The following is a 14,592-nucleotide window of genomic DNA, read 5'->3' as shown; positions in this document are numbered from 1 at the left end:
AGACATTTATCCAAAAAATGAAAAAAACGTTCGGGGATTTCATACCCAGGAACTCTCATGTCAAATTTCATAAAGATCGGTCCAGTAGTTTAGTCTGAATCGCTCTACACACACACACACACACACACACGCACGCACACACATACGCACATACACCACGACCCTCGTTTCGATTCCCCCTCGATGTTAAAATATTTAGTCAAAACTTGACTAAATATAAAAAGGAGGGAGTCTTAAAATGGAGATACATTTGTAAAGGTTATGAGCAGAACATGTGTCAAAGTGAAGTCTGAAACAAGAAGGGAGGTCTTAAAGGGAGGTACCACTGTACTGCATTATTCTGAGGTTCCACTGTACTGCATTATTCTCCTGTTCCACTGTACTGCATTATTCTCCTGTTCCACTGTACTGCATTATTCTCCTGTTCCACTGTACTGCATTATTCTCCTGTTCCACTGTACTGCATTATTCTCCTGTTCCACTGTACTGCATTATTCTCCTGTTCCACTGTACTGCATCATTCTCCTGTTCCACTGTACTGCATTATTCTCATAAAAAACACATCAAAGATCTTCAGTGACTACAATATGCATATTTTAGCTGTAACACTAACAGCAAGCAGTAACTGATATTATTTATGTCTGTTGATCATCATAATGGTACATGTACAGATCTTTCTTTCTTTCTTTATTTGGTGTTTAACGTCGTTTTCAACCATTCAAGGTTATATCGCGAGGGTGTACAGATCTACGGTATGGCGCTTTTGATTTGTTTCGAGAGCAAGCTTCATTCCTTGTGACAATATTTGAGTGCATGTACAATCTACTTTGAGAAACTGAAAGATTGGTGAGATTTCATAATTAAAAGTGATGAATTCATTGGCTGCTGGTTCTTCCCTTTGCAAAATGTGTGTGTGTCGTTCACATCAATCAACAACCATAAAACAAGAAGATATTCCAACATTTGTCTGCATGCCACAATGAAAAACAAGAGGCGAAGCCTTCAAGGCTCACGTAAGAAATCGACAAACAGTAACACAAACTCAATCACTCCGTCACACACACACACACAGTACACTCACACACACACACACACACACACACACAGAAAGAGCATAGGTGAAACTGTGCAAGAAAGCGAGACACTAGATCTAGATCTGTCTGTCTGCATGTAGCCTACTTACATGGACACGACTGCCAAATAGTCTCGGCCCGCTCAAAATAACAATCACCGAGACTTTCAGTAATTCCGTCGCGTGACGTCTAACCCTCGTACGTCATAATGTGACGTCAATGTAATATGACGTCTTCAAATGTTAAAGTTTCTACCACAGACATACATACATACGCACGCACGCACAGACAGACAAAAGTTAGCATCGCATAGGCTACACTTCGTGAGCCAAAAATCCAAGAGGAAAGCAGAATGAAAGGAAGAAAAACACACGAGACTGTCATCTTACTGTTCTCATCATTTAACAAATGTCAGTGAAACAAAGGAGTCTTTCAAGAACTTGAAATGAAAATATCTGTCGTAACTTTCTTGTTAAAAGTGTCACTGCTCTCTGACAACATTGTAGTCCCCAGTTCTGCAAACACACATACACACACACATACACACACACATACATACACACACACACACACACACATGTATATGTGCATGTCAACAGGCACACAGGCTTCCATGCACATACATGTATTTATACGCAAGCACACACACACAGCGCAGGGGCGGACCTAGGGGGGGGTTCCTGGGTGCCCGGAACCCCCCCCCACCCCCCATCCGTTGTTGTTTTTTACCTTGTTATCTTCCACGAGAGGCCTCCGATTGACCTAAAAAAATAAAATTCCTTCAGCATCTGGGGGGCTTTACCCCCCAGACCCCCCACCAGGGCTTTGCCCATGGACCCGACCGGGGCCTGAGCGGCCCCTGGTCCCCTGCTCCAATCTGGAACCCCCCCCTTATCCACAACTAGGTCCGCCCCTGCAGCGACGCACACACGTACTTGCTAATACAATTTATGAAGGACAGTACCTTCTCCAAATGGCATCTGAATATACAGTCGACTCCGGATATTACGTCACCCCTCGGGGGATGTATTTGAGCGACGTTATACGCGGTGACGCTGTATCCGGTTCATCGGTTATAACGTCACTTTTACGCGCGGGTGATGTTATATCCGGAGTCCAAGAGTTATGTCCCTTTCTAAAGTACTGACTGTTTTAATAAAACTGTGCAGAAATGGAAAGTGCATGCATTAGTGTTGTTTAAAAATTACAACAACATATTGTTGTAAGTTTTAAACTAACTTATTACAATAATCTTTAATTCACTTCCTCATATATAGAATTGTGGACTATTCTCTTCTTTGCGTATTTCCAAAACCTGGCTATACCATGAATACAAAATTGTATACACAACATTTTCCCCGAAATTCGGCAACAGTAGTAAACGTACAATGTTGTAGGCTGCATGCTGATTCTGAGACAGGTTGCTGGTGTTGGAGTGACAAGCTCCGTCTGGTTCCATCGTCAATCTCAGTCTTTAATTATAGTGTCCAACGTTATTAGCTTTAAGGACACACACACATATGGATGTCGTTTATTCATATTCTGCTCTCATCTTGACCTGTCCTTGATGTCCGAAGAAATAACAAGTCGCGTAAGGCGAAAATACAACATTTAGTCGAGTAGCTGTCGAACTCACAGAATGAAACTGAACGCAATGCAATTTTTCAGCAAGACTCGTGGCATCGTCAGTCCACCGCTCATGGCAAAGGCAGTGAAATTGACAAGAAGAGCGGGGTAGTAGTTGCGCTGAGAAGGATAGCACGCTTTTCGGTACCTCTCTTCGTTTTAACTTTCTGAGCGTGTTTTTAATCCAAACATATCATATCTATGTTTTTGGAATCAGGAACCGACAAGGAATAAGATGAAAGTGTTTTTAAATTGATTTCGAAAATTTAATTTTGATAATAATTTTTATATTTTTAATTTTCAGAGCTTGTTTTTAATCCAAATATAACATATTTATATGTTTTTTGAATCAGAAAATGATGGAGAATAAGATGAACGTAAATTTGGATCGTTTTATAATTATTTTTTTTTTACAATTTTCAGATTTTTAATGACCAAGGTCATTAATTAATTTTTAAGCCACCAAGCTGAAATGCAATACCGAAGTCCGGGCTTTGTCGAAGATTATTTGACCAAAATTTCAACCAATTTGGTTGAAAAATGAGAGCGTGACAGTGCCGCCTCAACTTTCACGAAAAACAGGATGACGTCATCAAAGACTTTTATCAAAAAAATGAAAAAAAAACGTCTGGGGATATTATACCCAGAAACTCTCATGTCAAATTTCATAAAGATCAGTCCAGTAGTTTAGTCTGAATCGCTCTACTCACACACACACACACAGACACACATACACCACGACCCTCGTCTCGATTCCCCCCTCTACGTTAAAACATTTTAGTCAAAACTTGACTAAATGTAAAAATGACGAGAACTTCATGGGTCCTTATACGTAATTAATGTCTATTTGACTTATATTATTATTATTAACGAAGAAGTTTCTCGTCAACAGCAAAGTGGCTGCCCACCTTTACGCACAATCGTTCTGGTAGTAACAACTTTGGGTTCATAGTTACCCCCTTTCCCCCATCCACCGTCTCCACCACATCTAGTGAGCGAGACGTTATACTCGTTAGACTACTACTGTATTATTATTATCATTATAACGTCCGACTTGATATAACGTCCATGGCTTTCCAAGTTGAGTCAAAATAGTGCTTTAAGAGTGCAGTATCACTTTTCTCAATTTGTCGGTTCACTGCACTTAGTGTTTACCTTTACAATTTAGCCTGGGCGACCTACTCAGCCTGTCGACAACGCCCAATTGAAAGTGACGCTCAGCCTCCTCGTCGAGGGCAGTTGTAGTCTGTATTCTACGGACCAAAAAACAAACAAACGTCGTAGTCTGTTCTCATCCTCTCGGCCTTCTCCTAGTCCTACCGTCATTTCAATAATCGAGTTTTTTTATATGCGTGATTGAAGGACAGAAGTAGACAGATCCATTCGCACGCGCTCGCGCAGGAGTAACCATGTATGCTCGATATGAAACTTTTTAAAACAATTTCTTTTAGTTAACAAGAAGAGCAAACGCTCGATCGAGTCACTTTCGCAGTTCTGAATATTATATGAGGCATCAGATGGACAGGAAGAAATTGCTATTCACAACACAATGAGTCACGTTCACATAAAATTTGAGCCCGGTCACTTTTATAGTTTCCGAGAAAAGCCCAACGTTAAGTTGTGTGTTGCCGAACAGAAAAGGCTAGTTATCTCCCTTGTTTTTCTGATAACGTTCGTAAAAGGCTACAGATGTAAATACTTTGATGTAAAGAATAATCCTACAAAGTTTCAATCACATCCGATGAACTTTGTCAAAGATATAAAATGTCTAATTTTTCCTTTGACGCTGACCTGTGACCTTGAAAAAGGTCAAAGGTCAACGAAACCATCGTTAAAGTGTAGAGGTCATTGGAGGTCACGACTAAACAAAATATGAGCCCGATCGCTTTGATAGTTTCCGAGATACTTTGTCAAAGATATAAAATGTCTAATTTTTCCTTTGACGCTGACCTGTGACCTTGAAAAAGGTCAAAGGTCAACGAAACCATCGTTAAAGTGTAGAGGTCATTGGAGGTCACGACTAAACAAAATATGAGCCCGATCGCTTTGATAGTTTCCGAGAAAAGTCCAACGTTAAGGTGGTGTCTACGGACGGCCGGCCGGACGGCCGGACCGTGACGGCCGGCCGGACGGCCGGCCGGACAGACTAACACTGACCGATTACATAGAGTCACTTTTTCTCAAGTGACTCAAAAACAAAAACAGGAACTCACAACACGAATGAAATGGAACATTTTTCTTTTAATTAAAAACCTAGAACAGGAACTCACAAAACGAAATGAAATAAAACATTTTTCTTTTGATTAAAAACCTCGAACAGGAACTCACAAAACGCATGCAGCAAAAATGATTATGCCTTGAACCTAGTTTTCCTTGGGTCTCTAACAACGGGAAAACGGAAAAAACTTGAATACCGTTAACACACAAAACTTGTGACACGTGTAGGGTAAATGAACATGCCTTGACAGTCGTTCACCATGCAAACTGCTGCATATGGGGATTGATATGACGTTATAACCGACATGGATGAGTGACGTTATAACTGGGTGACGTTATATCCGGTGACGTTATATCCGAGGTTAAAATAGTCTTGGAAAGAAGGAATTGAGCCGGGACCGGTGTTTGGGTGACGATATAACGGGGTGACGTTATATCCGGCGACGTTATAAACGAAGTAGACTGTATGACTTCAGCCCATGAAGCAACAAGCTGGACATAACACAAGCAATCTAGACACTGATGGTGGTGTGTTTTTATTCATCCAAAGTCCAGAGGTTCGGCCACACACACGCACCATTCACCGACGCTTACTTGGCTTGGCACATGGAGAAACAAGACAACTTTAAAGACAGCACTCAGTTATCAAGTCTATAACGGCCGTTTTCCAGAAAGTAACAAGCCCTGATGTAAAACAGACCAGGCATAGGAATTGTCCGCCGAAAGGCAAATTTCCGCCGAATTTGTTTTTGTTCCGCCGAAAAAGCAAAAGTGTCCGCCGAAAAAATAAATGGGGGAGGCAAAAAGGGTTCTAAAAACTTAATATAATGGCAAACTTGGAGCTAAGATGACACCAAATTACACCAGTTGGGTTCTTTGCAGAAACAAAAATTCCGCCCAAAATGCCCCCAAACAGGGCTAGGTGCTTCGCTCCGTCGATTTTGCTATTACTTACAAATGTTCAGCCTTTTTTACTTTTTTCAATTCCCATGCCTGCAGACCCAAATCAAAACGTAACGTATGACTCAGCAACAATGGCAGACTCTCATACAATAACAGAAACTATAAAAGAATTGCACAGAAAGATTTCATAATGGTGACTCATCACATGGAACTTGCTACCTCTCAGTTCCTGTCTTAAATCACATACAGAACCTTTAAAATGACCCCTTCTACTTTAACCAAGTTTTTAAGATCACCAAGAACATTTGTCTGCCTTTAGCATTGTTCAGACTTACGTTTTTCTCACAGCTGCCTATACACAAGAGGGGAGAACTTTCTCAGCTTCAGTCATCGTCATCTCTCGCACGAATGCTTCGCTTTATTCCCTTACGATTTTTAAAGGACGGTTTAACTTCAGCATCTGTCGATTCCTCCTTGGAGCTAACTGCACTGGGTTCTGTGACTGCTGTCCCAACATCCTCTGTGTCATCAGTTGTTGTGTCTGTCGCCAGACGCTCATCAGCTGGCTCCAAAACTGTGGTGTTGCCAGCAGCGGGCCGATCTTTGTCCTTGTCGGTGGAGCTTACTTTGCTACGCTTGGCAAAAGAGATGAGGCCTAAGGAAGGAAAATTAAAAACATAAGAATATTAAAGTAAAATATTAAACTGTGTCTGAACCACATATAATCAAAGAGGCAGGATTTAACTTGATTCACCTGCCTGTTTTTTTTGCACGAGTGGGTTTTTACGTGTATGATCGTTTTTACCCTGCCATTTAGGGAGCCATACGTCCATGTGTATGTGTGTGTGTGTGTGCTTGTACCTGCATTCATGTGTGTGTGTGCTTTCTGGGTGCATGTCATATGCAGGTTTACCTTTGGAGCAAGCTGCAGACCCGGCATCAAACGTCTCCCCCTCTTCCTCCATCTCCTCCTCCTCCCGCTGTTTACGGCGCTCATCAAGAAAGGCCAGAGCAGCCTGTGTGTTGGATTTCTCTGACAGCTCTGCGCCCTCCACGTCCTCCAGGGAATAGTAGGTCCAGTTCTGCGGGCGATCGCCGTGGTCGGGCACCCAGTTACGTCGACCACGATTTCTGCCAGGGGCTCTACCTATAAGTTCACGTCAATCATTTTAATTTGCTGCTTTTGCTGCTGTTCAAGTACAGTATAGACCGGATGTATAAAACACCGGATGTATGAAAGTCTGGATGTATGAAAGGGGTAGGCAGGGTCCCGGCAGAAGCTACTCTTTGTTATTACTTAGAATTTTCCGGTTGTATGAAAATCGGATGTATAAAAGTCCGGTTGTATAAAAGCAAACCTCTGGTCCCGAGCAGCACAAATGCGTTGTTGCAAGACCGGTTGTAAGAAAACGAAAGTAGACCCAGGTTACCAAATGAGGATGCCCTGAAAACTTCCCCACCAACTGATTTTTATCCAGATTCTATAGCTGTCAACGAGTTGTTCTGTTTAATTTGTTTCTCCATTCAATCATTTTTTTTTTAACCTGTTACAAATTCGTCACCAAGACCCATAAAATCCCAGAAGGCATTTGTGTTACATTTATAACCAGAGACATTGGTCATGGATGCGAATCAGTTGTTACCTGTTTATGTTGTTGTATTTTATGTTGTTGTATTTTATGTTGTTTTATTTTATTTTGTTGTATTTTATGTTGTTGTTTTTATGTTCTTGTTGTTGTTTTTATATTTAGTCAAGTTTTGACTAAATATTTTAACATCGAGGGGGAATCGAAACGAGGGTCGTGGTGTATGTGCGTGTGTGTGTGTGTGCGTGTGTGCGTGTGTGTATGTGTGTAGAGCGATTCAGACTAAACTACTGGACCGATCTTTATGAAATTTGACATGAGAGTTCCTGGGTATGAAATCCCCATACGTTTTTTTCATTTTTTTGATAAATGTCTTTGATGACGTCATATCCGGCTTTTCGTGAAAGTTGAGGCGGCACTGTCACGCCCTCATTTTTCAACCAAATTGGTTGAAATTTTGGTCAAGTAATCTTCGACGAAGCCCGGGGTTCGGTATTGCATTTCAGCTTGGTGGCTTAAAAATTAATTAATGACTTTGGTCATTAAAAATCTGAAAATTGTAAAAAAAAATAAAAATTTATAAAACGATCCAAATTTACGTTTATCTTATTCTCCATCATTTGCTGATTCCAAAAACATATAAATATGTTATATTCGGATTAAAAACAAGCTCTGAAAATTAAATATATAAAAATTATTATCAAAATTAAATTGTCCAAATCAATTTAAAAACACTTTCATCTTATTCCTTGTCGGTTCCTGATTCCAAAAACATATAGATATGATATGTTTGGATTAAAAACACGCTCAGAAAGTTCAAACAAAGAGAGGTACAGAAAAGCGTGCTATCCTTCTTAGCGCAACTACTACCCCGCTCTTCTTGTCAATTTCACTGCCTTTGCCATGAGCGGTGGACTGACGATGCTACGAGCATACGGTCTTGCTGAAAAATGGCAGCTACTTGACTAAATATTGTATTTTCGCCTTACGCGACTTGTTATGTTCTTGTTGTTGTTGTTGATTTTATCCATTAAACTGATTTTATGTTTAACTCCATTAATAATCTGTTTTGTTTGTCTATTCAGTCATTTTAGCCTGTTATAAATTTGTCATGACTGAAGAGCCATAATAGCCCAGGAAGGCATTTTTTTGTACAATTAAAACCAGAGGCATTGGTCGTGGGTGTGACTCAGTTTTTACATTTAGTCAAGTTTTGACTAAATGTTTTAACATAGAGGGGGGAATCGAGACGAGGGTCATGGTGTATGTGTGTGTGTGTGTGTGTGTGTCTGTGTGTGTGTGTGTGTGTGTGTGTGTGTGTGTGTGTGTGTGTCTGTGTGTCTGTGTGTGTGTGTAGAGCGATTCAGACTAAACTACTAGGCCGATCTTTATGAAATTTGACATGAGAGTTCCTGGGTATGATTTCCCCGGACGTTTTTTTCTTTTTTTCGATAAATACCTTTGATGACGTCATATCCGGCTTTTTGTAAAAGTTGAGGCGGCACTGTCACACCCTCATTTTTCAATTAAATTGATTGAAATTTTGGCAAAGCAATCTTCGACAAAGGCCGGGGTTTGGTATTGCATTTCAGCTTGGTGGCTTAAAAACTAATGAGTGAGTTTGGTCATTAAAAATCGGAAACTTGTAATTAAAATCATTTTTTTTATCAAACGATCCAAAAACAATTTCATCTTATTCTTCGTCATTTTCTGATTCCAAAAACATATACATATGTTATATTTGGATTAAAAACAATCTCTGAAAATTAAAAATATAAAAATTATGATCAAAATAAAATTTCCGAAATCGATTTAAAAACTATTTCATCTTATTCCTTGTTGGTTCCTGATTCCAAAAACATATAGATATGATATGTTTGGATCAAAAACACGCTCAGAAAGTTAAAACGAAGAGAGGTACAGTAAAGGGTGCTATGAAGCACAGCGCAACCGCTGCCGCGCCAACCAGGTTCGTCACTTTCACTGCCTTTTGCACTAGCGGCGGACTACGTTCAGTTTCATTCTGTGAGTTCCACAGCTTGACTAAATGTAGTAATTTCGCATTACACGACTTGTTTTCTATGTTGTTGTTGTTGTTTTAATCCGTTAAACTGGTTTTAAGTTTAACTCACTTTTTTGTATTCAGTGCGCGCGCGTGAGAGAGAGAGAGAGAGAGAGAGAGAGAGAGAGAGAGAGAGAGAGAGAGAGAGAGAGAGAGAGAGAGAGAGAGAGAGAGAGAGAACTCAGAAAATGTTATTTGCTACGCCAACGGTCATTACAAAGCTTCCACGACCAAAAACATTGTCAAAAGCGCAAAAGGGTTGTGGAGGGAACACACACAATACAGTTGAGCCACACACAAACACACACACACACACACACACACACACACACACGCACAGGGGGACGGGGGGGGGGGGGGCGGAGAGTGCACGGTCTTATGCAAAGCAGAACAGTTCCTTACACAAACAGTTGCTCTTTCTATCGGTTGTCCTGACTGTGTCAGTGTACGTAAGTACATGTACTTTTCCACTTGTTATTCACAAACCTTTTCTTCTAACAAGGATATGCATCAAAACATTTAAACATAAAAAAAACAAATAAATACAAAAATGATATGAAAAAACCCTACTTTTATCAAGTAACAGACGCGTGGCCGGATGTATGAAAGTCAATCCACAATATTTTCATACATCCGGTTAACCGGATTTAGTAAAGACCGGATGTATGAAAGACAAAAAGTGGGTCCCGACGACTTTCTTACATCCGGTCTCGACTGTATATGTATTGCTGGCACATCTGTCACTTTGTTTCTCAGGCTGCCAGTGGATGTGTGTGTGTGTGTGTGTGTGTGTGTGTGTGTATGGGCAGTGTGTGTGTTAGTGTGTGTGTGTTGGTGTGTGTGTGTGTGTGTGTGTGTGTGTTGGTGTGTGTGTGTGTGTGTGTGTGTGTGTGTGTGTGTGTGTGTGTGTGTGTGTGTGTGTGTGTGTGTGTGCTTATGAAAGACAGAGACAGATAGGGAGAGAGAGAGTGATAGAGCTTAGTATTCACATACCTGTATATTTCTTCTAAGCATATTTTGTTATTTATACATAACCCTTCCATAACATACACACAAACTGATGATGAGAGCATTTTAGTTACCTGCATTTCTGTGATGATTTTGACTTGTTATTGCCCTTATTCTTGTTGTGTTTATTCTTGTATTGTATTTGTAATGTGTTTGTGTGTAAGAATGTTACCAACACCAGGACAATTATCAATGGCTTTAAGTTTAATGCTATATAAATGTTGTTCTCTCTTTTCTTCTTCTCTTACCTCTTGGTCTGCGGAATGGAGCTAGCTCTCCCTTGCTGGGCGACTTTCCATGTGAGTGTCTGTCACCTCTCCTGTTTTGATAATAAAAATAATAATTAACACTTTATAATCGCCCCTTATCACAAGAGCTCACGGCAATAGCCAATAGCAGAAGAAGAAGAAAACAAGTCGCGTAAGGCGAAAATACAATATTAATTAGTCAAGTAGCTGTCGAACTCACAGAATGAAACTGAACGCAACGCAACGCAGCAAGACCGTATACTCGTAGCATCGTCACTCCACCGCCCGTGGCAAAGGCAGTGCCCGTGGAATTGACAAGAAGAGCGGGGTATTCGTTGCGCTGAGAAGGATAGCACGCTTTTCTGTACCTCTCTTCGTTTTAACTTTCTGAGCGTGTTTTTAATCCAAACATATCATATCTATATATTTTTGGAATCAGGAACCGACAAGGAATAAGATGAAAGTGATTTCGACAATTTAATTTTGATAATAATTTTTATATATTTAATTTTTCAGAGCTTGTTTTTAATCCGAATATAACATATTTATATGTTTTTGGAATCAGCAAATGATGGAGAATAAGATAAACGTAAATTTGGATCGTTTTATAAATTTTTATTTTTTTTTACAATTTTCAGATTTTTAATGACCAAAGTCATTAATTAATTTTTAAGCCACCAAGCTGAAATGCAATACCGAAGTCCGGGCTTCGTCGAAGATTACTTGACCAAAATTCCAACCAATTTGGTTGAAAAATGAAGGCGTGACAGTGCCGCCTCAACTTTCACGAAAAGCCGGATATGACGTCATCAAAGACATTTATCAAAACAATGAAAAAAACGTTCGGGGATTTCATACCCAGGAACTCTCATGTCAAATTTCATAAAGATCGGTCCAGTAGTTTAGTCTGAATCGCTCTACACACACACACACACACACAGACAGACAGACAGACAGACGCACATACACCACGACCCTCGTTTCGATTCCCCCTCGATGTTAAAATATTTAGTCAAAACTTGACTAAATATAAAAAAACATGAGCACACACAAATGATAAAATCCAATTAATACAGTGAAATAAAAACAACTATTACAATTTAAATATGGGTCATTCTCAGAAATGGTGGTCCAAAGTGTTACATACAAAGTAAAAAATAAAGTGTCAAGAAATACAAAATAATTGTTTTTACTATGAAGTCTATTGTTTGCTATACGTAATAATGCAAAAATTAGACAAAAAGAGTAATTGGTTGCTGAATAAGAGACGTTTTAAAGTGTTGTATTTACGTGATGAATGTTGTAACATGGAAACCAAATTCCAACTTTAAACCACCTAAGCCTTCAATCCTTTGTGCATTTTTTATCAGTTCTGCAGTATTTTTGTGTTCTACCCAACACATTCTAGTTATGAAAGGTAAGGACTTCAACTAATATTGGTAAAAAAATGACATTTGGAACAAAACTAAGGTTAATGTCGCAACACAGAAACGAAATGCTTGAACCACTTTCGGTTCCTGTGCGACAGACATGAATCTGCACTGTTTGGCCTTTCCTGCCGGCAAAACCCGTCTGACCCAAAATAACTACACAAAAACACAATTCGTCAGAGTTTGCTGTATTTGTTGAAAGTTCCTGTTGCGTTCAGATCACCCATTTTAAGTATTTGATGAATGTCGAACATCGACGATCAGAGGATACGAAAACTTCTTGGCTACTTTGTTCCGCTAAACTTCGCGTTTTGAGAGACTGTTTGCACTCGATATCCTTCCGACACTACATTGTCGCCATCCGCGGTGTGTAAGTTTGTGACAAAGCTTTGTAGGCTCGACAATTAAGTAAAAACCATCTTCAGTCGTAACGTAGGTCAGGAAACGACGCCATGAGGTTCAGCAAATGATATGATTCTGGTGTTTTCTGTGAATATTTGGCTGTGATTCAAAGGACTATTTTCTTGTTCGAACTTCATGTGCGCCAAAGAGCTAAAAATAGCCGTGATGTGGCAAAGTCATGGAGCACATTGCTGTCCGATGTTCGCGCGTCGAGTCCGGATACGATGCGTTACGACATTCATAATTTTTTGTTCGAAGCCCGTAACTTCAAATTCAGCGTGAGTTTTTGCAAAGATGTGTTGCTACGTCCAAGACTGAACTCCTGACTGTCGATTGCAGTAATTTGTTGGTGTTTGCATGTTTGCATTTAGCCATGAGACTGAACATATTGTTGATCACGAAAGTCGTGTAATGCTTCGGCGATCCGGAAACGGCCGAACTTCGCAATTGAAAAGCACACAAAAACAACACCAACGTATAGAAACCATTTTTATTGACATACAACAATGCTTTAATGTCTCAGGAATAGATTCAGATGAAAAAAGTCGTGGTAGAAATAATTTTAATTTACTTTTTCATGATTTCAAATGTGTCACCCCTACTGGACCACCATTTCTGAGAATGACCCATATATATACGGTAATGCAAAAAAACTTACTTCAAAACTCTGATCAAATAACCAAAGGTAGGTAAGCGCTCTATATGCATAATACATGTGTAATGGAGTAAGCGAGAGTTATACGGAACCCTTCTCCTTGCACCTGAGAGAATAACAAGCATTGAAACGAACAAGCGACTTTCATCCTCTTTAAAAATTTCAAAACCCTGAGTCAATTATATGACCTCACCTGTCGGTTTCCATATCCCATGGTTTTAGTTCTTCCTTCTGCTGGCTAGAGTACGCCCCACCACGTCTGGATACTGATCTATCTACATCAAAATCATCCTCAGGTTGATTGAGATTGGAGAACTGGTCGAGATCAGTCCTGCCCTGCTCGTGGACGATATGCTGTTGCTCCAGAGCATCAAGGCCAGCAAAGACGTTGCTGATTCGCCCTTCAATGTCACTGCTTGCATTCTTCAGGGTAAAAGCGGCGGAAGAGTTATCCTCCTTTCCCTCCGTCTTGTTGGGCATTAGTATGATTACAACTACTGTGGAAACCTATCGCTGCCAGAAAGACAAATATTGTGATCTCCTGTTGAAATGTATAATCATGCTATTAAAACTTATACATTAACGCACATACACACACACACACACATACGCACAAGCACACACATAGACACATGTACACAATTAGGATCTTTTGTTGTAGCATATACCATGCTCTTGGAAATGGAACACATGACACACACACAGACACTCGTTAATTTACTCACAGACACGACTGTGTGATCTCTCTGGTTGCAATTTAACCATGCTCTCGGAAACAGACACACACACACACATACATGTATACACATACCCATTGCACACGCACACACGCGCACACACACACACACAGATAACCGTAAATGACACGTAGAAACTCATGCATATAGCCCACCTAAGATCAGCGACTTTCTTTCAAACTGAAACACACGAGAAGATGGCCTGCTCTGTCTCTGAACCTTCCGCCTGTGCACTGATCTGAAGAGAAGTTGCAGACGCCAAAGGGAAGTCACTATCAACTGTTTGGTAGGGAGTACGTATTGATTTTCTATGCCATGATCAACAAAAGCTCCAATTTAGAAGCAGTTTATTGCATACCTGGTATCACTTTCTTTATTTAACGCTTTTAAAAATTATGATAAAAAGCTAAATAAGAACCAAAGGGGCACTACATCCAGACAAATTGTTACGTCCGCCGTAAACGTGCTGGCTCAGCTTAGACATGAGTCACCAAGACAAGTCGCCAATCTACAGATTAGTAGTGAAGGATGACCAAGACTAGAAAACCGATCCATTTAGGGAGACATCATTATCTGTCATTTCAAAGCTTCAAATTGTAATAATTCAGGAAGTTAAGTTAAACTCTCCAAGGCAATAAAACTGTA

At 40.1% G+C, this 14,592-nt stretch overlaps 1 protein-coding gene across 2 annotated transcripts; it reads right to left on the bottom strand.

The window, feature by feature from the left end:
• Positions 1 to 2,362: 2,362 nt before the first annotated feature.
• Positions 2,363 to 14,231, bottom strand: LOC138970464 (U5 small nuclear ribonucleoprotein TSSC4-like). Of its 2 annotated transcripts, none has more exons than XM_070342916.1 (5): positions 14,103 to 14,231; positions 13,404 to 13,723; positions 10,724 to 10,794; positions 6,733 to 6,966; positions 2,363 to 6,474 (listed from the first exon to the last, which is right to left on the bottom strand). In XM_070342916.1, the coding sequence occupies exons 2-5, from the start codon at positions 13,688 to 13,690 to the stop codon at positions 6,203 to 6,205; spliced, it is 864 nt and encodes a 287-aa protein (XP_070199017.1). In that variant the 5' UTR covers positions 13,691 to 13,723; positions 14,103 to 14,231; the 3' UTR covers positions 2,363 to 6,202. The 2 variants fall into 2 exon arrangements, with proteins under 2 accessions (XP_070199017.1, XP_070199018.1); XM_070342917.1 differs by having other exon boundaries at positions 13,404 to 13,717; positions 14,103 to 14,220.
• Positions 14,232 to 14,592: the final 361 nt, after the last annotated feature.

The sequence above is a fragment of the Littorina saxatilis genome, linkage group LG7, assembly GCF_037325665.1.
Source record: "Littorina saxatilis isolate snail1 linkage group LG7, US_GU_Lsax_2.0, whole genome shotgun sequence".
In the NCBI taxonomy this organism is placed as follows: Eukaryota; Metazoa; Mollusca; class Gastropoda; order Littorinimorpha; family Littorinidae; genus Littorina; species Littorina saxatilis.
Note: the sequence above shows the minus strand (reverse complement) of the source record. Positions and strands in the feature narration are given on the sequence as shown.